Source organism: Castor canadensis, chromosome 10 (genome assembly GCF_047511655.1).
Source record: "Castor canadensis chromosome 10, mCasCan1.hap1v2, whole genome shotgun sequence".
Taxonomy (NCBI): Eukaryota; Metazoa; Chordata; class Mammalia; order Rodentia; family Castoridae; genus Castor; species Castor canadensis.
Window position 1 is genome coordinate 32,115,183 of NC_133395.1, and position 25,956 is coordinate 32,141,138.

General features: G+C 35.2%; 1 protein-coding gene across 14 annotated transcripts in view; it reads left to right on the plus strand.

Annotated features, from left to right (window-relative positions):
* Positions 1 to 25,956, plus strand: part of Mycbp2 (MYC binding protein 2) — a 257,047-nt gene that overhangs the window by 90,539 nt on the left and 140,552 nt on the right. For all 14 annotated transcript variants that reach the window (XM_074043187.1, XM_074043188.1, XM_074043191.1 and 11 more), the window contains 10 exons: positions 105 to 224; positions 1,080 to 1,161; positions 7,017 to 7,134; positions 11,050 to 11,254; positions 11,854 to 12,007; positions 15,884 to 16,056; positions 17,094 to 17,219; positions 17,308 to 17,435; positions 22,425 to 22,516; positions 24,470 to 24,604. In XM_074043187.1, coding sequence (XP_073899288.1) covers positions 105 to 224; positions 1,080 to 1,161; positions 7,017 to 7,134; positions 11,050 to 11,254; positions 11,854 to 12,007; positions 15,884 to 16,056; positions 17,094 to 17,219; positions 17,308 to 17,435; positions 22,425 to 22,516; positions 24,470 to 24,604 — 1,333 coding nt within the window. The remainder of the gene's footprint in view (positions 1 to 104; positions 225 to 1,079; positions 1,162 to 7,016; positions 7,135 to 11,049; positions 11,255 to 11,853; positions 12,008 to 15,883; positions 16,057 to 17,093; positions 17,220 to 17,307; positions 17,436 to 22,424; positions 22,517 to 24,469; positions 24,605 to 25,956) is intronic.

Genomic DNA, 25,956 nt, shown 5'->3' on the forward strand with positions numbered 1-25,956 from the left:
GCTTGTTCCTTTTAACATTTTTCTCTTGTTCTTCCATAGTAAACTGATTTAAAATTTTATTTGAAACTTGAATAATTTCTTAATTACACATATAACACTTACAGATGGAAGTGGAGAAAGAGGAGACAAGGATGCAAGCAAAATCACAACTTATCCTCCAGGCTCTGTGCGATTTGACTGTGAGCTGCGGGCAGTACAAGTCAGCTGTGGATTTCACCATTCAGGTAGCAGCTGGAACTTTAGGGTATAACTGCATTTTTACAGTTGTGCTAAATAACTTGTTTAGTTTTGATGGACATAGTGTTAACTGTGTGTCTGTGGCAGTATCTCTCAAGTTATAAGAGCTTTGTATCTATTATGAAATGTCTTTTAAAAAGTGTGCAAAAACTAATTTCTAGTCAGTCGTCTCATGGGTTTTATAATTCAGTTCAAGAAATTGTTGAGATGGAATCCCTTTCAACTGTAAAATGCTGTGGTTAATAACATGTTCTGTATTTTGTTAATGTTCAATGAGAAATGGGCATATCAAATTTCTCTATTATCTTAATATGTACAAAATAATTCTTAGTAAATTGTGGACATGCAGGTTAAATAGGTTAGGTTGTATTCTTCAACCTTTATAAAAATTAAAAACTGATAAATATATTTCCTTGCCTGATGAGGCATTGATAGACTTTAAAGGTCTACCATGTCATTGATGCTATACATAATTATGTACAGCTCCAACCCATCTGCTACCTATAATTATCTAGATATTAGAGAACAGTATTTTAAATGTAATATACCCATTGTTAAAATTTTACAATTGACCTCAATCAGTGTCATTAAAAATTGTTATTAAATGTCATTTTTAAGAATTTTAATGTATTAGGAAAAGCGTGTTCTATGACCTACAAATACTTTTCAAATCTAAAATTGCACTAATTTTTCATTAAATATAGATTTTGCTTGGCTTCCATTACCTGTTTTTAATGACCCTATACATTTTAAACAAGAAAAATTATATTGCCTTCAGTACAGTTATGATAGAAATATAAAATGCATATAATGAAGACAATAAAGCTGTGTTTTGGTTTCAGTGGTTTTAATGGAAAATGGAGATGTCTATACATTTGGATATGGGCAGCATGGACAGCTGGGCCATGGGGATGTCAATTCCAGGTACTTACCTTCTTTTCCTTTAGATACTAGACCTTTAAATTCTTTTTATCCAACCTATTTTGTTTTGTTTCTTTCTGTCTCTTTCTCCTACGTATATATTATGTTTCTAGAATTGAAAAAAATACTTACCATTTTACAAAACTCTAGCCTATTGGTGGTTCTTGATTGTATGGTTGAGTGATTCTGTGGGGTAGGTGATTTTATAGTTGAAGGAAAAAAGTTGATTTACATTTTATGCATTTTAAATGTGAGTGATTACGATTATTACAAAATCCAAACAGATTCTTATTCTATTTTTAAAGGCTATACATGGCAATAGAAAAAACAATGACTATCCCCAAATTGTTGTTTTAAAGGTCTGAGTGGAATTTTTTATTTTTTTTGACAGTAGTGGGGTTTAATCTCAAAGCCTTGCACTTGCCAGGCAGGTGCTCCACCACTCGCATCACGAATTGTGTTTTTTTAAAGCATCAACAGTACAGCTGGGGGCACAGCTCAGTGGTAATCACAGTTGCCTAGTGTTCATGAGGCCCTGGGTTCAATCCCCAGCTGCACTGATAGGTAGGTAGGTAGGTAAGTGGGTGGGTGAGATAGATGGTGGATAGATAGGTAGATAGATAGATAGATAGATACATAGGTTGGTAGGTAGATAGGTAGGTAGGTAGGTAGATAATCAGAAATGGATTTAGTCATGGTCTTGATATATTGTTGGTTTTGAAATGCATATCTGATGTTAACATAAAGATATTAAAGCTCTTGAATAATTTTTAAATGAAATCCTTTTGGTCTTTCTGATAAACTGTATTTTGACTTACCCTGAGTAACAAAGAATAATTTGTAGAAATACTTTGTAGTCATTTTTTAATATCCTTTTTTCCTACTTCGGTTGATAGTAGAGTTTCAGTAGCTGAAGATGATCTCTCTCAGCCTCCATTACATTGGGATGTGACATGTGAACTAAAGTAACATGAACAACTTTGTAATCATGTTGTTACAGAAAGGAAGTGGAGATGTCATCATGTAGATGACCAGAATGACAGAGCAACAAGTTAGAAATAGCTTAGGTCCCTGACACCATAAACTGCCGCATCAGTTTCTTACAATTAGACATTACTTAAGTGGAAGTAATCTTCTACCTTAAGTCCTTGTTAACTTTGACTTTCATTACAGCAGCCAAGTCCATATCCTACTTAATATAATCAGAGTGTTTGGGTCAAAAGTAGTAGAAAATCCATCCTTCTTAGTTCATATTTTCCAAGAAGGAGATGTCAATACAGGAATATATGTGCAAAGGATTTATGAGGGGAAAAGCAGGAAAAGAGCAGGCCTAGAAAGGGAAAGCCTTTAGACATGTTGTTGTGGGCTCACTGTTTATGAAAGGAAAGAGGCAAGTCAGGTTTGAGTAGGAATGGTCTAGATTACAGTGCAACTTTGAGAGTGCTTTATCCAGGACAATTGGATGTTCCCAAGCTGGGATTGCCTTTGAAAGAGTCCTACTAGTTATTAAGTAAAACCGTTCTTTTTCACTGTGTAATGAACTTGTGAGGCAAGGATGCAGTTATGCCATATATGTGATAGAGACCAATGATTCCATTATCGGTGTGTGTGGAGGACTTGGCAACTTTTTCTCTGTTTCTCACTGAAGACTTATGACACAGAAGAAGCAGATTTATTATCATCACTACCATTATTATTGTTGTTTTTTAGCTGGTAATTATTTTGTGAGTCATGCAAACTTCTAGTTATATTGTAGTTAAATGTGATAATGCCTCAGACGTGAACAGCAAAAAAGGGCACTTTTTTCATAAATTGGACTTTATAGTTGGATGTTATTTCATAGAAAATAATTATTGAACAGCTGTATTTTGTGTTCTTGACTGAGTGGGAAGTGAAATAGTAAAAATAATAACTAGTCTCAAATCCCAGCCCTCAGGTTGTGTTATCTTACTGTGCAATGTGAAGAATGAGCAGCATAAGTCAAGATCCTGCCATACCACATGAAGCTGTAAGGGCTATTGAAAGGGAGGTTACTCAAGTCAGCTGCTAAAATGAAGAGGCTACCTAAAAGCATTGCTTTGTGGTCTGATTATACCAGTGAGCACCATTCCTTAATTTGCAGTGACTTCTTGAGGTGACAAAAATCACTGAAGTGTGCTCAGTATCTCAGTATCTTGAATAGCTTGAATTTATTATTGTCATGAAATATGATAGTTTTCAGTATTAGAACAAATAACTAGATTTGGTTTTTTTTTGTTTGTTTGTTTTAGGAAGTTTAAACTTTGGTGAAGTCCATTTTAACTATATAGTTATTCTTTTCCAATGTGAAAAGTTTTACTCCTGCTTCTGTTGATTGACTTGTAGCTGGAAGGCTGGTGACATGTGGCATGTGCAGTGCTAAACTGAATAATACAGTATAGTCTACGTGTACGCTGCTCCCAGTAGATTAGCAATTTATCAGAAGCATTTCTGTCTTAACCATTCTAGTTACTCTGGTGGTCTGAATTTGTGTGGGACTTAAAAAGCAGGAACCAAGAATTGTATTGTTATTTTGGGAAGGAGTTGATCACTTATTTGGTGGTGTAATCCCAAGAAGAGCAGTCCCCCTATAACACACATATTAATTACCATAAAATAAAATATTTATAAATATCTAGTTGAAATAAAGTTTATAGTTGGAGGATATTTTTGAAAATCATCTTCTTTACCACTTGTTAGCAACTATGTGATTGTAATTTTTCTCAGCTTTAGATTTCTTAACTCATTGCATTATTGTAGAATTAATATGTGTAAAGTGCCTGGCATGTGAACATGAAAAAAAAAGTATATATATAGTAGTATATTGCTGCTTTTCTGCTTTCCAAATAATTTAACAAGTGGGATCACAAGTCTCACAGAAAGAATTCAAAGGTCCTGGACTCAAAACCCTGCAATCAACCTTTGGGTTGATTATATGAAAATGCTTTGAAACTGTTTGACTTGAACTATATTCATCTGTGTGAGCATTAGTTCACATAGCCCATTGAGGTGGTTGTTCATTTGCCAAAATTTCCTGTACTTCAGAATTAAGAACCACACCTTTTCATTGCTATTCATACCCATATTATTCAGGTAACAAAATGACTACTTTTTGGAGACATGATCATTCTGTTGTACTCTCCCTTTATTCCTACCTACCTGTGAACCACTGTCATTTATCACTGAAAATTTAGTGTCTGGCTCACTGTGTTTTCTTACTCTGAGTCTTATTACAGTCATAAGTGACTTTAGTATCTTGCAAATGATTCCATGTAGTATTCTTATTTTAACACACACTAATGATCATTATTTCCATCTCCATGAAGGTCCTTTCCATGAACCCTAGCTGGATCTAACACATAGTGTAATTGATTGTGACCACCATCTTGTTGCTTTTTTTTTTTCTTTTGGTACTATTGGGGTTTGAACTTCAGCTTGAGCCATTCCCTCAGCTCTCCAACTGTGAATTCTTAAGTTTAACCATCTTTAATGACTGTTTCTTCCTGTTAAATATAGCCCTATTGTACTTGTCTTTATTTCTTACAACACTTTGTACTTTATTTTCTGTCCAAGTTAAGGATTATTTCATCTCTTCGCTTATACTCTTAGCAGTATCTTCAATTTTTTCACCACCTGGGTCCTGTTATTAGGATGTGGTAAAAATTTGCATCAGTCAATCTGTGTTTTTCAAGCTTAGGCTTCTAGAAAGAAAGAAACCACCACACCTGTACAGATTGTTGCATGATTTTCAGATCCAATCTATCCATGTACAGTGGACAGTATTACTGCTGTTTTGCAGTTTCACACTTATTTAAGACCTGTTGAGAATTTGATGAAATATACAGGCTCACTCTTCAGAAAAACAGAATATATTTTCTATAATATAATTTAGAAGAATATAAAAGTTTGTTTACAAATTTGAAAGTTCTGAGGTCTCCTGAAGTTCACTCATAGACTTCCTAGAAGTCCTTTTCAATTTAGCATAAAAGTCAGTCCTTTCATTCCTGATCAAGAGATTCATTTGTTCCCTTTACTACTAAGTGAGCAGATTGCCTTTAATGTTTAAGCTGTCTGCTCGCCCATTCCCTCCTTCCCTCAGCACAGGCTCTCCATTCACATCACAGCCAAAGGAAAAATGACTATGCAGGAAACTCTCAACCTACCAACCATGCAAACCTACCTACACCTGTTTACATTTCTCCATTTCTTTCCTCATGGTACAGTGAGAAACGGACCTGCTTTGTCCATGTGGTAGAGACTTCTGCCTTTTCTTTAGGATCTACCTTTTCCTTCTCTGATCTCTATTTTTAGTCTTTTATCTCTGCTCATGTTTCATCAAGTCTCTTATCTTGAAAAGAACAAGCCTCTTCTTCAACTCCATTTTTTCATTTAGCTGTTGGGTTCTCCTTTCTTTTTCTCTTTATTGGTGGGATACTTTAAAGGTTTTTGCCTATTCTCAGCCCTACTGTTAACTTTGCGTCTACTACAGTGTGGTGCCTTGCTTCTACCTTCCACCAAGGAGACTTTTTTCTGCAGATCAGGTAATCACTCCTGTGTCTCTTACTTGCATTTGACAAGTAACTTGTTTCTCCCTCTTGACATCTTCTCCAATGGCTTTCCTCATGCCACATTTTCCTAGATGTCTATAAATTCTTCTGTCTATACCCAAAGTGTTAGAAGAGACTTATGAGGAAAATTAGTGTCTCTTTTTTCCTCTTCTAATAACCTTCATAGATTTCATTCCTTTTCATGGTGTAAGTGATTAAGTAAAAAACCTCCCTTGCCCCATAGCCAATCATCTGCTGAGTGTCATCATGTCTTTGACTCAAACATTCTTCCTAGTTCAGGCCTTAATCATATTTCACCCAAACTTTCATGAAATTTTCTTAACTGTGTTTCCAGCTGTTATTCTTGCTCCTTTCTAGCTCATTTTTCATTGAATTCTGAATAAACATTAAAAGTATGTATTTTATGTAATTTTAGAAAATTCAAGGTTATCATAATTACATTGTTTTCAGAAGCAAAGCCTTCCTTTTGTGTGGGGACTATTTCTATAGTGATTATTCTAATTATAGATACTAAAAATGGTTAGTAAAAGTAAGAAAGGATAGTAGGGTGTCATTTACTATAATAGTTGCCATTTAGTGTTTGGTGTGTGCCAGACACTGATCCAAGTACTTGCCGTATATGAGCTTCCTTATTATTCACAGAGATCACATGGAGTCGACACTAGTTATTATATTCTCCATGTTATAGAAGAGAACCAAAACACATAAAGTATAGATGGCTTACTCAAAGTCCTGGTCTCATTGCTCTCAAGCCTGAGCTTATAGCTGCTGTTGTACCACCTCTCAGAATGCATATCCTGACTCACTGATGACTGTGTTCACATCTAAGATTGCAGCTTCATGGTAAAAGTTAGAGGATTATAAATTAATTCACCTCATTCCTGATTGAATTCCTGTTAACGTGTCATGATTTTTATTTTGTCCAACAAATATTTCTAGAGCTCTCTAACATGCTGTTCAGTGTACAGGGTTAAAAGATTTTTCCTTTTAAAGTGAAGATAGCACCAGTACTTCGGAAAAGTTAAAAATTATGTGTCCATAGTTAGGGTAGTAAATTCCTCAGATTTTTAAAATAATCTCTTTAAAGTCATTTTCATCTTTGTTTACCTAGGACCTAGCATGGACACATACATATAGCACTTAGTAAGTGATTACTGAATGTTCTTAGCAGCGCCTTTTATCCTTTATCCTCATTGCACTGTTTATTTATTGTTTTCTATTTCAGTTAAGTCATGTAAGAAATTGACTTAATTTTTTTTTTTTTAAACCTAGGGGATGCCCCACTCTTGTTCAAGCCTTGCCAGGCCCTAGCACACAAGTCACTGCAGGCAGCAACCACACGGCAGTCCTTCTAATGGATGGACAGGTCTTCACATTTGGAAGTTTTTCTGTAAGGAATTTTTTAAGCATTAATAATACTGCATATACCATTGCCTTATGATTTGTCTACATTACTTTTTCTGATTCTAATGAAATTCATGTATTGTTTACATGTGTAAATTTCTTGCCCCTCTACACACACAAACATGAATGACATTCTTTCAGGTAACTTTCATTTCCAGTTCAGCATTAGAATCTATTGAATTTAACAGCTGTGAACTTGTTTGTTCCAGATCAAACCCCCTAAACATTCAAGAGTTAATTCTGTCATTTGAAAGGTTGTTTCTCATCTAATTTGTAAAGATTCATTTTTCCCAACATATAGAACTTTTTAAAAGCCTGCTTTTTTAAGATTAAATTTGTTTAAATTTATACTTTCCTTTTATCCTCTCTCTTTCTCTGTGTCTATTTGTATGATTTTCCTATTTCTTTCTCTTTCCTAAAACTTTGAAAAGAGTAAAAATGTTCTGAGACTTTTGTATAGTTTGGGCATGGAGGATATCCAGAAAAATTTTTCTAAGACTATGCTAATAAACCTGTACTAAAAAACTTATGTTTCTTGATTTTTAAAAAAACACAGATGTTAACTTTAAAATTATCTTTCATTTGGAAATGATTTCAGGAACTTACAGAAAGGTTGAAAAATACAAAGAGTATGGGGTCTGGATGTGTTGGTGCACATCTGGGATTAATATCTTAATTCCGACTATTTGGGAGATGGAGATTAAGAAGATCATAATTCAAGGCCAGCCCTGGTAAAAAGTTTAGTGAGACCTCATCTCAACCACCAAACTATGTACATGTGTAAATCCAGATATTGGGAAGGCATAGGTAGGAGGATCATGGTCAAGGCTGGCCCCTGGAATAAGCTTAAGACCCTATCTAAAAAGTGACTTAATGCAAAAAAGACTGGAGTATATGCCTTAAGTGTTAGAGTGCCTGTTTAATAAGTGTGATGCCCTGAGTTCAAATCCCAGTACTATTAAAAAAAAAAGTATATAGTATACTTGTACACTCTTTGACCATATTCATCTGTTGTTAATATTCGATGTGCTTACTTTTCACGAGTGCAGATGTTCTCTCCTACTTTTTGTGTGTGCATGCACAAATGTGTTTGTATGTGTGTATACATTAAACATGTTCCTCTACATCCTTTAAAAATGATGTTTATACACTCTAGCTCTTTACTCCTCTGTTGTTTAGTTTGTTTTTTTTCAGTTGACTCAATAATTATGTTTTGGAAATTTTCCCCCTCCAGTATAGGATTAGGCATTGCATTTGTTTGTCATACCTGTTTCATTGCCTTTAACCTATATGATACTGACATTTTTGAAGAATATATAATGCTTTTTAAAAAATGGAATGTTTCTCATTTTTGTGTCTGTGTTACAAAAATAGTAATCTCAGGCAAATTCCTTCTGTCCCCTTTCTCTAGCATCCTTGCTGCCCAGGCCCTGCACTTTATATTTGTAGGTTACCAACACCATTGTCTTCCAGTTTGTTCTTCCTGTTTCTTCTTGTAAAGGTGAATAAGCACGTATGCGTGTGTGCACACACCCCCGCCCTTGTAGGTACTTATATGCACCTGTGTGTACATAGAATGATGTCCTCATCATTACTTTAATATATCTCCTAGGAAGTGCTCCATACTAGTTTATTCTTTTTCTTAAACTTCAGCATAGCACTCTGTGTGTATACACTATAGTTTATCAGTCACCTTCTTATACTTAGACAGTTAAGAACTTGCCAGTGTTTCACAGTAATGAATATTGATAGAGGTGGATCTTTGGGGTAAGTTCCAAGAGGTGAGTTTGCTGGGTTGAAGGTTAATGCCTGTGTGGGTTGGGGAGATGTTAACAGTTCCCCTCCAGTTTGAGTTTGCATAAGCAGTGTAGGAGAGTGCTGCTTTCTCTACAGCCTTGCCAACAGAACATGCTATCATGCCTTTAATTTGTACCAATCTGATGGTACAAATTAAGCCCCTTTCCCATAGTTGGTACTGTGAACTGTCAAGGTCTGGCCCATTTAGTATTTTGGCATTAGGGGCAGGACTTTCTCTCTTGAAGGATAATTTTGTCTATTCTTTTTTAAGTCCTTTGTACTCATCTGTTCTTCTTTAGCTCCCTTTTCATGCTGTTCACCCCACTCAAGTTTTCAGGGGCAGATGAGTGGAGAGAGCTCAGGAAATTTGGTTTCTTCCTTTGGTTACAGGTAACTTGAAGGTCATGATGTCCACTGACTCCTGTTACTGCTAAAGGTTTAAATCATGTGGATCTGTTTGCTCTGTGCGGTTTTTGTGCCTTTTGCCTGGGAAAGTGAGTGGCAAGATTTGAAATCAGTCAATCATTATTATTCTCCAACCTCAAAAGTCCACTTGTAAACTTTATGAGTTTACGTGTGACTGATTTATAACCACATTCGGAGTCCTTGTGGGGCTTTTCAGGCATCTTATGTTTTTTAACTGGTTTTCTTCGCATGAGTTGGTTGGTAGTAAAGGAATACATATTTATCTCAGTAGTCCATGTAATTTCTTTTGCCTCCCAAAGAAGAGGATATCCCTGATTTTGACATACTTTGTTCACTGTTTACGTCTTTATGGTCTTCTTTTTGCTTTTTTGTCAACAAAAATAAGAATAGATAGACATTGATAATGGATGAGAATAAACACTGACTTTTTTTTTAAGTCCTTTTTGGCTGGACTGGGGTAACACTTCCTTCATCGTATACTTGCCACTTTTTCTTCCCCTGGTTCTGCACAGAAATAGAGGCACAGTTGCTTCTACAATCAGTTTGTAGCTATGTTTTCTTGCTGTGATGCTGAAGGAGTAATAGAACCCAATAGAAAACTGGTAGTTGAGTGAGCACTTAACCAGCATATTTGCCGTACTCCAGGTTCACTTGTTTGTAAGGTTTTTGCTATGGTTGGTGAAATGCCTTTAAATATCCCTAGGGCCACTATGCAGTATTTTCTGCCCACCAGGAGTTTCTGAAAGAGGAATGCTATGGAAAGAGAGAACTCTTGAACTGACTGGATAAACAGTATCTTCTGATCAAGCATTCTTTTATTTTTTTTAAAGCTATTGGCTTAGTAGCAAGGAGCTTCTTATTACTTTTGAAATAAAACTCTTACCTAACAAGGTACCTGTACAGAGCCATGCTTTGTAAGCATGTTAACATTTATTTAAGACATCACATCTTAGCCAGGGGTGGTAGTGCAGACTTGTAATCCCAGCACTTGGAAGGCTGAGGCAAGAGGATCAAGAGTTCAAAGCCAGACTGAACTATAACATGTGATCCTATCTCAAAAAAAAAAAAGACATCATACTTTATCATTGACTTCTGTTTGTCTTAAAACACAAATCAAGTTACTAACACATCATGTCAAAACTACTTTACGGATTTTTCTGATTATATTCACATTTCCACTATTTATTATTTCAGTCTTTTGCCCAAATACTCTCACACTGAGTGAGTTCAAATTACAATGTCAAGCTAGTTTTTAAACTTACTGTGTATGTATTATGCTTTTCATTTAAATATAAGTGAAGACAGTGTTTGGGGGGCATTTCTTACATGGAAAAATATTTCAACTTCTTTTAAAAATACACTTTATGTTTCATTAGGGGAAGACTTTCTAGGAATAATAGAAATTATTTTATTACCTTATATGTGGCCCAAATTTAACATTTATTTAATTTATTAAGAATAACAAACTAGGGGCTGGTAGAGAGGCTCAAGTTGTATAGCACCTGCCTAGCAAGTGGGAGTCCCTGAGTTTAAACTGCAGTGCCAACCAAGAAAAAAAAAGTAACAAACTAAAAGTTGAGAAAAATAAGGTCTCGTAGCTATTTTTATCTGCTGCTTCCTTTAAAAAAATTATAGGTTATTTATCCAACAATATTATTAATGTGGTTTATTTTTTTAGAAAGGACAGCTGGGCCGACCCATTTTGGATGTCCCATATTGGAATGCAAAGCCAGCTCCCATGCCTAACATTGGATCAAAATATGGAAGAAAAGCCACTTGGATAGGTGCAAGTGGGGACCAGACTTTCTTACGAATTGATGAAGCACTTATTAATTCTCATGTACTTGCTACATCAGAAATATTTGCCAGTAAACACATAATAGGTAATACCAGCAGAAAATAGATGCCCTCCCTCAACGCTTGTCTTGATTGATAGTACAAGGTTTGGCTTTCATTATCATAAGATACAGTTGTAAGGGTATTTTTCCTTTCTGTTTGAAAAAAAAATTGATACCTCATAAGTGTCTGTGTTTATATATGTCTGTGTGCTGGAATAATGGAATAATCAGGGTTCTAGAAACCAGACTATTCATAAGATAGACATTGGGGAAATAGGAGCTAAATTGTAGTAAGATCAAACTTATATTGGAGGGAGGAATTTTTCTGCATTGTCCTTTGTTAATGAGATTAATTCTTGTTGCATGTTATAATCAAAATCCATACTTGTGTCCATTATACCAGGAATAATTACATAGTAGAGTGGTACAGCATAAGGATGAGGACTGTAGCATGTATTGTAGATTTAGACAGCTAGCCATCTCACTCTTATTTCTGCCACTTCATGATACTTTACTTAAGCTTTTTATGTGTATTTCAGCTTCTTCATATGTGAAATAGTGATAATGCTACTTACCTTTTTGGGTTTTGGGGAATATGAAAAGGTAATGCACAGTAAAATTGTATGTAACTATTTCTCTGCTAGGTCTGGTACCTGCTTCTATATCAGAACCTCCTCCATTTAAATGTCTTCTGATAAATAAAGTAGATGGGAGTTGTAAAACTTTCAATGACTCTGAACAAGAAGATCTGCAAGGATTTGGTGTGTGTCTTGATCCTGTGTATGATGTAATTTGGAGGTAAGCATCTATGTTTATAAAATACAGTATTTATTAGCCAAACAAAAATAAAAATTGGCAATATGGAATTTGTTTCTGGATACATTCACTAAGTTACAGGTAAAAGTATAACTGATTTCTGGGAGTAAAAGCTTACTTGAACTAGATCTGGTTCCCTGGGATCTTAACAGAACTCTGGTGTATTATATCCAGCTAGTTGAAACTTAACATTTTTCACATGTGGTGGTAGCACTGGTGGAACAGATGATCTCAAGTGCTGTGCTAGCTCCCTCAGCATTTTCCCCATTGTTCCAAAAGATATTAAAAGAGGAAGGGCGATCTCCTCCTATTTCTCCCTAAAACAGCTGGAAAGTGTTTACCTTTACATCAGGGTAAGTTTCTTTCCATTATCTTGACTTCTGGCTGCTTTGTGTCTTGTGTGTTTTTCTGTAGGGTCCTTGTATTTTATAGCTATCACGGGCATTGCAGATCCACTATTGCTTACTTTGACTTTCCTTCTGGCCTGCATCTGCTTCCTTTTGTATTTATTCTTTAGGGCTAACTCCTGAATAATACAAACTGAACATCTGTATAAGACAGATAAATATTAAGAGTCACAATTTTATTTCCCATTCCAAAAATTTATACACATAACACATGAATTTGTGTTATTTTTAAAAAAACAAAGCAAAAACACATGTAGGAAAAAGCTTGGTCATTCTTTACATCTTACTCCTTGTCTATGCCAAATCCCATTTAAACTTCCCTATGGATCAGAAGTATTGTATTTGGTTTATGTTATTTGACATCATTTTTAAATTAATATATTTACCTTCTTACAGAAATAAAATTATTTTAAGAGTAAGATTTTTTTGTCAACAATAATTTGTAGACATTTTCCTAGTTAGTAAAGAACTACTTCATTATTGAAACTATAGACTTTTATTGTTGGAATATAGCAGATATGCTTAAATGTTTGCTCATCTGTGAACCTTTTAGATTTTTTTTAAAGTGTGCTATTACTTGTTATTCTACTGAGAACAATACACCACCATATGCCCACAGAGTTTTCTGTACATGTGAAAATGTTTCTACAAGATCATTTTCAAGAGTTGGAATGCTGAGTCAAGAGATAGGCTCATAGAATATTGATGTATCTTTATAAATTGCCTTTCAGTACTCTCACTGTGTGTCAGCATTCATATTCCCCCATATTGTCAGCATCAGTAAACAGTACTACTATTGTTTTTCATTTTTGCTATATTGATTACTTTATTCAATAAATATTTTCTAAGTGTGTAGTATATAAGAAGTAAAGAATGATAAGATGTAAAGAATGACCAAGCTTGACACTTAACCAAGCAATCACTGATGTACTATCGCTGTCTCCTAAGCCCTTTCCATCTCAGGAAGCCCAGCCACCTCCATGAGGTGCCACTTGAGCAGTAAACAGGCTGCATATGTAAAACATAGTATTATTGCACTGAGGGCAAATGCTTATTCCAGCCCTGCAGTTTGGAAAACAGGCATCATGCCAGCTGCACTGTGAGGGAGATCCTGGTACTCTGAGGTTAAGCCTCTGGCTGTGGAATGATGCTGAAGGGGTAGGCAATGCTCCTTCATCTCCAGAAGGCAAATGAAATCTTTACAGATAAACCTCCTCCCTCATTCCCTCCCTCCTTTCCTTCCTTCATTAATTCCATCCATCCATCCACCCGTGCTGGAAATCAGACTTGGAGCCTCATACACGGTAATAAGCATGTACTCTTCCTTTAAGCTACATCCCCAACCCTTAAAATAGTTTCTTAAACAAATGAATGGATATATCAGTATTGGAATAAGAAAGAAAATTAAACCAGAAGACACATTAAAGAACATTACCAAGAATGACACAAAAATCTATACACAATGGAATTTTATGCAGCCATGAAGAAGAATGAAATGTTATCATTCGCTGGTAAATGGATGGAATTGGAGAACATCATTCTGAGTGAGGTTAGCCTGGCCCAAAAGACCAAAAATCGTATGTTCTCCCTCATATGTGGACATTAGATCAAGGGCAAACACAACAAGGGGATTGGACTATGAGCACATGAAAAAAGCGAGAGCACACAAGGAAGGGGTGAGGATAGGTAAGACACCTAAAAAACTAGATAGCATTTGTTGCCCTTAACGCAGAGAAACTAAAGCAGATACCTTAAAAGCAACTGAGGCCAATAGGAAAAGGGGAACAGGTACTAGAGAAAAGGTTAGATCAAAAAGAATTAACCTAGAAGGTAACACCCACGCACAGGAAATCAATGTGAGTCAATGCCCTGTATAGCTATCCTTATCTCAACCAGCAAAAACCCTTGTTCCTTCCTATTATTGCTTATACTCTCTCTACAACAAAATTAGAAATAAGGGCAAAATAGTTTCTGCTGGGTATTGGGGGGGGAGAGGGAGGGGGCGGAGTGGGTGGTAAGGGAGGGGGTGGGGGCAGGGGGGAGAAATGAACCAAGCCTTGTATGCACATATGAATAATAAAAGAAAAAGGAAAAAAAATGTTTACAAAAATTAAAAAAAAAAAAAATTCTTCTGACTCAGACTCTAGTGTGCTGGGATTACAGCTGTATACCAGCACACCTGCCTGGAGATTACCTGCCTGGAGATTCGTCACGATTTTCTAAACATAATAAAATAATTTAATCTGTAAAAAAAAAAAAGAATGACACAGAAAAACAAGAATACAAAAAATATGAAATTTAGATATTTGAAGAATTTAATGAGAAAATCTTAATAGACATATTAGAGTCCCAGGAGATGTTAGACATAGTAGAGAAGAAGCAGGTAATTCCTAAGAATTTTTCAGAGCCAGAAAACATTATTTAAATCCTCAGGTATTTAAAAGTATGTGTTTCTATTATCTGCAATCAAGAGATAATGTGTTAATGCTGTGGAACACTAAAGATCAAAAAAATTCTTTAAAGCAGGCAGAGAGAAAGGAATTATCATGTAGAAAGGAAAAACAGTTAAACTATTTTAACTTCTCAAAAACAACAGTGCAGCAATATTAATGCTAGTAATCATAGAAGCTTCTGTCATAGAATGTATTTTGTGCCAAGTACTATTTTTTAAAAATAGATTTTAAGACTTTTAATTGTAAAAAAGGTACAACATAAAATTTACCATCTTAACCACTTTTTAAGTACATAGTCAATAGTTTTAAATATTTTTACATTATTATGAAGTAGGTTCCAGAACTTTTTCATTTTGCAAAATGGAAACTATATTCATTAAACAGCACCTCCTTATTTTCCCCTTCATAACCCCTAAAAGATACCAAGAAATAGAGACAGCTTTTGAGGATTTTGTTATGAAAGAGATAAGAAAAATGAAGTAATGGCAAGAGAACATTGTGAGTTTCTCACAGCTTTTATTGATGCTTTGCTGTTTATTAGTAAGGTTGAACATCTACATTGACTTTGTGTTTGTTTCTGGGAATAGCATTGCATGTCCTTTTCCCTTTATCTCTTACTGGTTTTTAGAGCTCTTCCACATATCGTAGTTTTGTTTTATATGTATGTTTAACATATTTCAATTTTTATTTTTCTTAAACTTTCAGTGGGGATTTTTGTTGGACAAAAGCCTCATATTTATATGTATGCATCAAATTATTAGGTGTACAACTGCTATATTTTTTATAAAGTATTCTATTTTGCTATTTTCAAATTATTTTCTGGTAGTGATATAAATTGCTTTAGTTACATATTTAGCTTAGGTATGGAAAATAATGACTACGCTTTTTTCTACTGACACTGATTATATTGTTTATTCTCTTTTTATCATGAGTTATAATTTAGAAATTTTTCAAATGAAACTGTAGGTTCATGTGCTATTATCATTCTTTCTTGAAAGGTTTCGGCCAAATACCAGAGAATTGTGGTGTTACAATGCAGTGGTTGCTGATGCCCGACTTCCCTCCGTAACAGACATGCAGTCCAGATGTAGCATTCTGAGTCCTGAACTTGCCCTGCCAACAGGATCGAGGGCTCTTACCACCCGATCGCATGCAGCTTTGCACATTCTAGGTGGGGTTGTTATTGCATGGGTAGATAATTCGCCTTAATGTGTGCTGTGCTGAGGGTTAGATTTTTTAGAGAATTTACATTCATATGTCATTCTGTCATGTTTGTTAAACAGTAATAACATACTAGGGACAAAATAAATTAGATCTTCTAAGGAGCATACTCTGCAAAGAATAATACATGAGAACCCTGTTAACACCACAAAAGATTATTGTATACCCAGATATAAAGCAGTCCTGAATATAATTGTCATAATAGGTAAATCCTTAAAAGTAATATTTTTTGCTTAGAGATATAGGTCAGATATTCAGATGCATTAAGTAACTTAAAATAAGTTCTATGAAATGTTAAATTCTGTAACTACTTTGTCTCTTCTTACATAACTGTTTTCTACAGCACATCAGTTTCACTCCTATTAAATTATTTTGAGATATAGCACTTTTGCAGCATATATTATTGTGTTGCTAAAAATTTTATATCAATCCACATCACTACATATTGTACTGCTTTTCAAAATGATCCTTTAATAAGTTCACTTGTTTATATGGCATTTGCAATTAGGAAATGATATTCTTTAGTATAATTGCTAAATCATAAGTATACTTCCTTATTTCTTTTCTTCTCAAATTTCATTTGGTAACCATTGTAATCATCCAAAAGTAACATTAGTTAAGGCTATTTCAGGTTAATGTGTCTTCCTCAAATAGTAATTGAGGAATCAAAATATAGTAATTTGTCAAGTTTTATAAAAGGAAAAACCTTTTAAGGACTTAAAGGTTAAATGAATCCAACTTTTTGGAGATTCATTTTTGTGTAAAATGTCATACAGCGTACATTTAAGTATTGTAATTATACATGCAGAGTAGGATTTTTACTGATTTTTAAGCACTCCTCCATGAAATGATGTTTCAAGCTTGGAATAGATTTGCTGAGTACATTCAGAGTTTATTTTCTTACTTAATTTATACTTAAAAATCCACATTCATACTATAGCACATTTTAGTTTCAAGGGTTTGAATTTTACTTGTTTGTTATTTTAGGTTGTCTTGACACCTTGGCTGCGATGCAAGACTTAAAAATGGGTATAGCAAGTACAGAAGAGGAAACTCAAGCAGTTATGAAAGTTTATTCCAAGGAAGATTATAGTGTAGTAAACAGGTTTGAAAGTATGTATACTTAGGCTTAGAAAATATTTTCTTACAACTGAAATATATATGGATATTTTAAAACACAGATTATATTTATATCTCTTAGGTCACGGAGGGGGCTGGGGCTACTCTGCCCATTCAGTAGAAGCCATACGTTTTAGTGCTGACACTGATATTTTACTTGGTGGTCTTGGTCTGTTTGGAGGTAGAGGGGAATACACTGCTAAAATTAAGGTAAGTTCATTGCCGTTGTTGCCCTGTTTGATTTGAGCTAGTTTTATTATCCTACTATTTAATGCTGTCTTTTACACTTTTGTTGTGGTGGTGGAGGTGGTGGTGGAGGTGGTGGTGGAGGTGGAGGTGGTGGAGGAGGTGGTGGAGGAGGTGGTGGAGGTGGTGGAGGAGGTGGTGGAGGTGGTGGTGGAGGTGGTGGTGGAGGAGGTGGTGGAGGAGGTGGTGGAGGTGGTGGTGGAGGTGGAGGTGGTGGAGGTGGTGGTGGAGGTGGTGGTGGAGGTGGTGGTGGAGGTGGTGGAGGTGGTGGAGGAGGTGGTGGAGGTGGTGGAGGTGGAGGTTTGGTGATAATTAGAGGAAACATTATTAAAATCTTATGCAATAACACTAAATTACTGGTTCATTAAAAACCAAAAAGCAGTAAGATGGGAGAAAATGATTTTTTAATAATTTCAGATTAAATAAAGATTGGCAGTCAGTCTCAGTCGTTTGTACTGAACTTCCAAGTGGTCTATTAATGGCAGCCCTTCCATGTGGAAATAACTTTTATAGTTATTTTAATGACAGGAGGCACAGTTGTTTTGGAATGGGGACATTTTGTTGTAGCTAAAAACTCTATAGCATTTTTAGTGCTAAATATTAAATAAACAGAAATCATTCCCCCAAGTGGAAATCAGGAATGAAGTGAGAGGTAGAGTGGAGGGGATGGGATTCCATCTGGTAGACAAACAGTAGTTATGAATCGTAAGTTTTGGCCCGGTTTTGTGGTACATGCCTGTAATACCAACTACTTGGGAGGCAGAGACAGAAGATCATGGGTGGAGACCAGCCTGTGCAAAAGTTAGCAAGACCCTATTTCAAAAACAAGTGGGGCATGGTGGCACACACTTGTGGTCATAGCTATTTAGAAGGTGGAAGTAGGAGGATCCCTGTCCAAGGCCTGTTGGGCAAAGTTAGTGTGAGACTCTATCTTAAAAACATCTAAAAGCAAAAGAACTGAGGCAAGGCCCTGAGTTCAATCCCAGTACTGCCAAAAAAAAAAAATCACAAGTTTGCCACACCTGTTCATCTCCAAAAGAACCAGCAATTTATTCTACATATTATGTCCATCTTAAAAAATTTACTACTAGCTTCTCAAATAATCTGATTTTTCTCTTAAAGTAAAAGAGAAGACTACAGTTTGTACCTTTATTCAATAGCAGGCTTCACAAAAAGTTTTCAATTAAATATCTTCTGATCTGGAGAGGTCATCTTAGTTTTCTCAGTAAAATCTAAATTTACATTATATTCATATTAATATATTAAAGCTCTTTTAATGATGTCTTTGGCACTATAAAAGACCAACCTTTATAAAATGATAAACTTTTTTAAAAATCTGGTTATTTCTGGTTATTATTATAATATGTATACTTTAAAAATGCAGATAATATAGGAATGAATATAGTAAATCTTAAAAGCCTGTATAGTATGGATTATAGGAATAGAATAATGATTAAGAGCACCGATAGCATATATATGTTGATACTAAGAAAACATAGTTTTAGTCTTTGGCTCATTTCAGTGCCACTCCTTCAAAGTGGTTATGTTAGAATGGCTTGATTCATCATCAAGACAGAAGCAAACTCATTGAGTTATGTGGTTCTAGTTGGAAATATCTAATAAATTAATCAAGAGAATTTTCTTTTTACCTTCTTGACTCTCAGAAATTTTTTCTTTTTTTTGGTAATACTGAATATCACAGTGAGTGGACTTTATCTCCAATTGTCAATAAAGAAGGTAGTATGGTATAGAATTATAGAGACTTCATACATGTTATTTTATATTGGCCCTGTTTTTCTTTTTCAACTTCATACTTAACTCACTCTTCACTTTCTTTGGAAATAATCTTAACTTTGTATTCAGTTATTCAATGAATGGTCTGAGGCCTTCCTATTGGCTTCTGCCCTTTTTTTTTTTTTAACTCTCTTCATCTCTCTAAAGTATACATTTTTGTCTAGCTCATCTTTATTTATTTTTTGTTTTGTCCTGTTTTCATACCTCTAGTTGTTTCTTCTGTCTTTGTGTAGGTTTATCCTTTTCTTTCTGGTCACTGATTGTTGGAATTCTTCTAGGCGCAGCCCAAAGAACTTTTTCTGTTCCACATTCTCTCAAATGTATTCTCTTCTAATCCTAAAGTTTCAGTAGTCATTAGTATTCCGTGATGCTCAAGTTTATATCTCCAGTTCACACTTCTTTGATATATTTTCGTGTAAATGTTTTAAAGGCTCATCAGTTATCAGTCATCATATCTCGACTAAATTCTTATTCTTCCCATAAAACTTTGCTATCTTCTAGGATCTCTCTTTCTTTCTCTGAATAGTACCACCCACCATATGCTTTCACATAAGCCTGAAACCTTAATGTCTTTCCTAATATGTCCTCCTTCATCTCTTTCCTATCCACAAGTCTCTTCCATCATTACCCCAAAACTATCTGTCTTAGATTAGCTACCTAGCTGGTCTCTGTGCATGTACTTAATTTTTGTATGCTTTCTGTCTTCATTTTCTCTCTTCCTATTCCTTCTTAAACCTACTCTAATTAGGATTTTTCCCCAATTACTCCACTGAATTTGCAAAGAAACTGATGGCTTTTATATTGTAAAGTCAGTGATCCAGCCTCAGGTAGCTTTCTAGTCAGCCAAATTTAATTCAGTTGAGCTATTCTTTGAAATATTTTCTTCACTTGGTTCCATAGATACCTCACTTCATTGTCCTTCTGTCCCAGTGATTGCTGGTTGTTCACTATCCCCATAGTGATCCACTTTTGTTGCTCTGTTTTTTTCTCTGGTGACTTCCAAACTTATAGACCTTTCTCTTCCCCCAACCTTCAAATTCATATATACAACTGTATACTCTGTTTCTCTACCTGAATGTCTAATATACATCTTGGAGGTATCATTTTCAGATCTGAACTTCTGATGATCTCTATACCTGCTACTCCTACATTCTTCCCCATCTCAGTTAACTGACTCAAAATGGAGTTAACCTCATTCTTGTATTTGCTCAGGCCAAAAATCTTAGCTTCATCCTTTTCTTCTCTCTTCCTTTCACACATTACATCTCCTTCAACAAATATTTTTAACTCCACCTTCAAAGTAAATACAGGATCTACTACTTCTAAAAACTGCCACCAGAAGCCAAGTGGTCCATCCAATAGCCATTCTCATCTGATTATTAAAGTAGCTTCCCAACTTGTGTCCTGCTTCTGTCCAAGCTGCATTCAAACTTTTCTCAACACAGTAGAATGATTCTCTTCAAATGTACACCAGCCTGTCACTCCTCTGTCTAGAATCCTGTAGAGTCTTCCTATCTTAAAGTAAAAGCTAGAGTACACGGACCTACAGGATTCCATCAGAACTGACTGCCAACAGCAATCTGACCTTATGTTATGCCAGTTGCTTCCCTATTATCTGCCCACCCTGACCTGATTACTGTTTCTCAAACATGTTAAGCCTCAGGACTATGGCACTTGCTGTTCCCTGTAACTACAGCTGTCATCAAGCCTACGTGGCTCACTTTCTAGTGACTCCCTAGTGAGTCTGTTTAAAACTGTAAATCCTATTCCCACAAACTTACTCCCTGTAATCCTCTTTTTTTGTTTGTATTGTTTATCCCTGTATGCCCAGTTTTTAGAACTGTTCCTGGCACAGTGTGTGTTCAAAAATATTTGTTGAATATAAGCAGAAGAGTCAGATTAGGATCAAGTCATTAAGGACCTTTAGATCATGCCACAGAAGAGATCAGAAACCACAGAAAAAAATTATATTAAGAAAGTATTCTGATCAGATACTTATTTTTATAAGAACACTAAGGAAAAGTGGGGATATAGCCATGTGGCAGAACTCTTCTGTAGCATATGTGAGACCCTGAATTTGATCCCCAGAGCCACATACACAGTAAAACAGTACAAAGGTTCCTTAAATATATGTGAAACCTCTTAACTTTGTGGAAATGGGTAGAGTAAGGAGCGAATGGAGACTTAATTGTTATTGAAGTATTCCAGCCAGCAGTAGAGAATATGGGTGAATTGACAAGCTTTAGTGCCAGCTATAGAAGGTGTAGAGATGGCAGAGAATTATAGAAAAAGGATTATTCTGGTTTTTTTTGTCTGAGTGACTAGGGGTATGAAAGTACCATTAATCAGAGCAAGGAAGTCAATGAGAAGACAAGATGAATCATTCTAGAACTAATAAGATTGGGCTGCCCAGCAGGACTCAGTGAGAATAAGATCTGGCTGGAGGCAGATTTCCAAGTCATAGCATATATTTGAAAAATTTAGACATCCGGCATAATACCTGTCCAGAAATTTTAATGCATTTTAATGTTTCATCACTGCTTTTGTTGCAACACACTTGCTATAATTCTCCAGAGAAAAAAAGGTTTTTTTTTAATTTTTTTTTTTAAATAACACATTTTTTACAAAGACCTCTTTCTCATAATTCTCTTTCCAGACATCTTTTTGCCAGGTGTTTTCTAAGTGCTCAACAAGTACTGTTTCATTTAATTTTCACAATTACTATGTATATGGGCATTTCTAGAATTCAGCCTGTTTTTTATCTATGATGAAACTAGGTTCTAGGATTTCACAGCTAGTAAGCAATGAAGCAAGAGTATATCTCATTTAGAAACTCTCTTAGGTAAAATGCTTTGGTTGAGTTCCCTCACCTCCCTCACATCTTTATAGTATTTATTATATCAGGTACAGTATTTGTAGCATAGAGCTATTTTAGAGCCTTTGATATAATAAATTAGGAAAACTGAAATTAATATAAGCCATAAAAATACTATATTTTAGAAATTTTAAATGTCTTTGTATTTCACTTAAAACTACATGCTCAAATTTTTCACATCCTGTAGATCAGAGTATATTGGACATGCACAAAACGATAAACACATTACTCAGATTTACACAACCAAATGATTGGGGAAAATGTGTGTTTTCTTTTTTGCCCAGCTATTTGAGTTGGGTCCTGATGGTGGAGATCATGAAACAGATGGAGACCTTCTTGCAGAGACTGATGTGTTGGCTTATGACTGTGCTGCTAGGTAAATGGTTTGCTCATTATTTAGCATAGTCTTTACGTACTTAAATTAAAAATTCGTCATGCATAAATAAATATAGAAGTTTTAGATAATCTGCTATGAATATGTTTGAGAAATTTAACTATATATAGTCATATGTCACTTAGTGATGATACATTCTGAGAACTACATTTATTAGGTCATTTTGTCCTTAGGCGAATGTCATGGAGTGGACATTCACTAACCTAGATGGTGTGCCTTACTACACACATTGGCCATGTGGTATAGCCACCATCCGTATATGTGATTTGTTGTTGACCAAAATATTACACAACATTGACTATACTAGGAAATGTAGGTACTGCTTTTAGTAATGCTGCATTAAAACTAAAAATATTCTTCACAATTGTACTTCAGAGGGTAAATTGAATTATTCAAAACTGAAGATAGAGTGTACATATACAGATATTTTTAACACTTAATTTCGTGAATCTCTATTTTTTTTTTTTTTTCATTTTTCTTTTATTATTCATATGTGCATACAAGGCTTGGTTCATTTCTCCCCCCTGCCCCCACCCCCTCGTGAATCTCTAAAAGGACATCTAGTATTGCTAGGTGTTCTAGTGACTGATACAATCATTTATTACTGTATCCTTAATCATAACACGCTTGGGGAGAGAACCAGAATCTGGAGGATGGCAGTTTAAGGCCAGTCTAAGCAAAAAGTTAGAAAGATCCTCATCTCAATCAGTAAGTCAGTTACAGTGGTGCACTCCTGTAGTATCATCTACATTGGAGGAGGTAAGTGGAAGGATGCCAGTTTAAGGCTGGCCCCAGGCAACAAGCTCAAAACCCTAACCCTATCTGAAAAATAACTAAAGCAAATAAGGGCATGGCTCAAAGTTCTGAGTTCATTATCCTACCACTTCAAAATAAATAAAGCATTAGTCAATATCATGAAATATCTTTCAGTAATCTTTAATGTTTTATACAAATGAACCTGAAGGGAATTTTAAGAAAGTTAATTAGCTAATTGATTTTTGCCAAGACTTAATATGCTATTGTTATTTAGCATTTATTTTTGAGCACATAATTATGAATCAAAAATGTGCTGTATGGTTCCATGTGCAGGGAATCATCTAGAGTTCTTCATTAGCCCAGTAAGTAGGCCCAGACTCCTTTTTTGTTTGGGATGGTAGGGGAGTGAATACTGGTGTATTGAACTTGATCTTGTACTTGCTAGACAAGCACTCGACCCCTTGAGCCATGCCTCCAGTCCTTTTCGCTTTTAGTTACTTTTCGGATAGGGTCTTGCACTTTTGCCTGGGCTGGATCTCAGACCTTGATCCTTCTACCTCTGTCTCCCATGTAGCTGGTATTATGCATGTACCACCACTCCTGGAGTTTTCTTTGAGATAGGATTTACAGATTTATTTGTGTATTCTCTGTGACAGGCTCAATTCCAAACACTATCTGAATTAACTCAATCCTCAGCACAATTCAGTGTGCTAGAGTTTTACCACAGCTTTCAGGTGGAGAACACAAGGGACAGAGAGGGTGTAGTAACTTGCCCTAAGTCTCCCAGTTAGCAAGTCACAAGACCAGGCCGTGAACCCAGAGCACTTGACTAAAGAGCCACTTTCCTAATGTGCTACCTCTCAAAGTTCTGTAGCTGAAGGAATGAACTTTAAACCTCAAGTTCTAATTTTTCATTTCCTGCAGAATTTGCATGTTTACTTTTTAAAGCAGCTTAAAGATGTTTGTCTTATTTTAATATGTATAAGAGTATTTTATAAGAATTAAGCTTGTATATCTCAAGAAGAGGAGAAAGTAATTCTATCAGAGGGTTCTTAATAGGTGATGAGAATCTTAAAATATGATTAATTTCATGGTTTTGATTATAAGGGATTTTTAAAAATAAATGTATATGACAGACAAGTGCAAAGGGCTTCTCTATGACTCACTCATTTTTCTCAGAGAAAAATATGCAATGATGTTTGATGAACCAGTTCTCCTGCAAGCTGGATGGTGGTATGTAGCATGGGCTCGAGTGTCAGGACCCAGCAGTGACTGTGGATCTCATGGGCAAGCTTCCATTACAACAGATGATGGGTAAGCGGAATGTTAAAGTTTTACATATGCAACTCTCATTTTTCTTTGTGGAATTTAGTTTTGAAAGATCAGGGGACTTTCAATAGGATAAAAGCTTATTATTATGTGGAGCATAATATAATTGGTAAAAATTGAACTTATTTACTCCTACATGTTATAATAACCAAATCTGCCAAGTTAAGGTTCAGACAGAGTAGGGAGTTAATAGGACTCCTTTTTTCTTATAAGATGGCATTTGTATGTATTTCTGGATATTAAATTGCTTAGAAGATTTAATTACAAAATTAGAAATTATAGAGGATAGTGAAAAGGATAGTGAGAATTTTGGAACCATGATAAATACACAAATACTTGCAATTAAATTTGACAGTGTATATGTAAGCAGTTTATAAAATTGCAAGGCTCCTGTGGTATGAAATGGTATTATTTTAATAAATTGCAGAGAAAATTTTGCAATGTAAAAGCAACTTTCATATATAGATTGCTTTCAGTTTATAAAATACTTTCATAAACATTATCTCATTTGATTTTTCAGTAACATTGTGAAGTAGTTATTAATCCCATTTTATACTCAGGGGAACAGATAAACAGAAAAGTGAAATGATTTGCTTAGTCATATGGTTACCATGTGGCAGAACCAAATCTACATCTGGAATCTGTTGACCCTAAACCCAGTACTCTTTATACTCTATTACTCTGATTCATGTATTCAGCACAACTGTCATTTGAGTTTTGTTTTGTTTTGGTGACACTGGGGATTTAAATTTAGGGCCTTTTGCTTGTTAGGCAGGCACATTACCACTTGAGCTACTCTGCCAGTCCAGGACTGTCATTTGAAAGAGAAAATCAGTTTATTCTGTTTTATTCTTGAGCATGAACTATTTGAAAGGGGTACAATTATATAATAATATATTTCAATTTAATTCACCTCGCAGCTTACCAAAAAAATCAAACTGATTTATGAGATGAATTCTGTGTCGCTGATTATTTAAGGAGACTGCTAAAGAGAAATTAAATCTGTTGTGTCTACCCATTTTAATTTACTCAAAGATTGCATGCTCAAATTCAGGAGATTGCTTTGACCATGGACTGTACAGCTCCTATATCAGTTCATTTGTACTTGGGATATCCTGACACTTTGAGGCTAAAGCCTGTTACTTATCTAGACAAGCAGGTTTTATACCTTGAAAGTATAATTTTTTGTTAGAAGTTGACTGCTGTGTTGAAAACTGAACTAGAGGGCTGGGAGGGGCAGTTGAGCTACTCACCTAGAAGTTCCTGATCAGGTTCAATTATTCATTTTATTGGTAAGTCATTCAGAGTTAAAATCAGACAGTACCTTTTTACTTTTT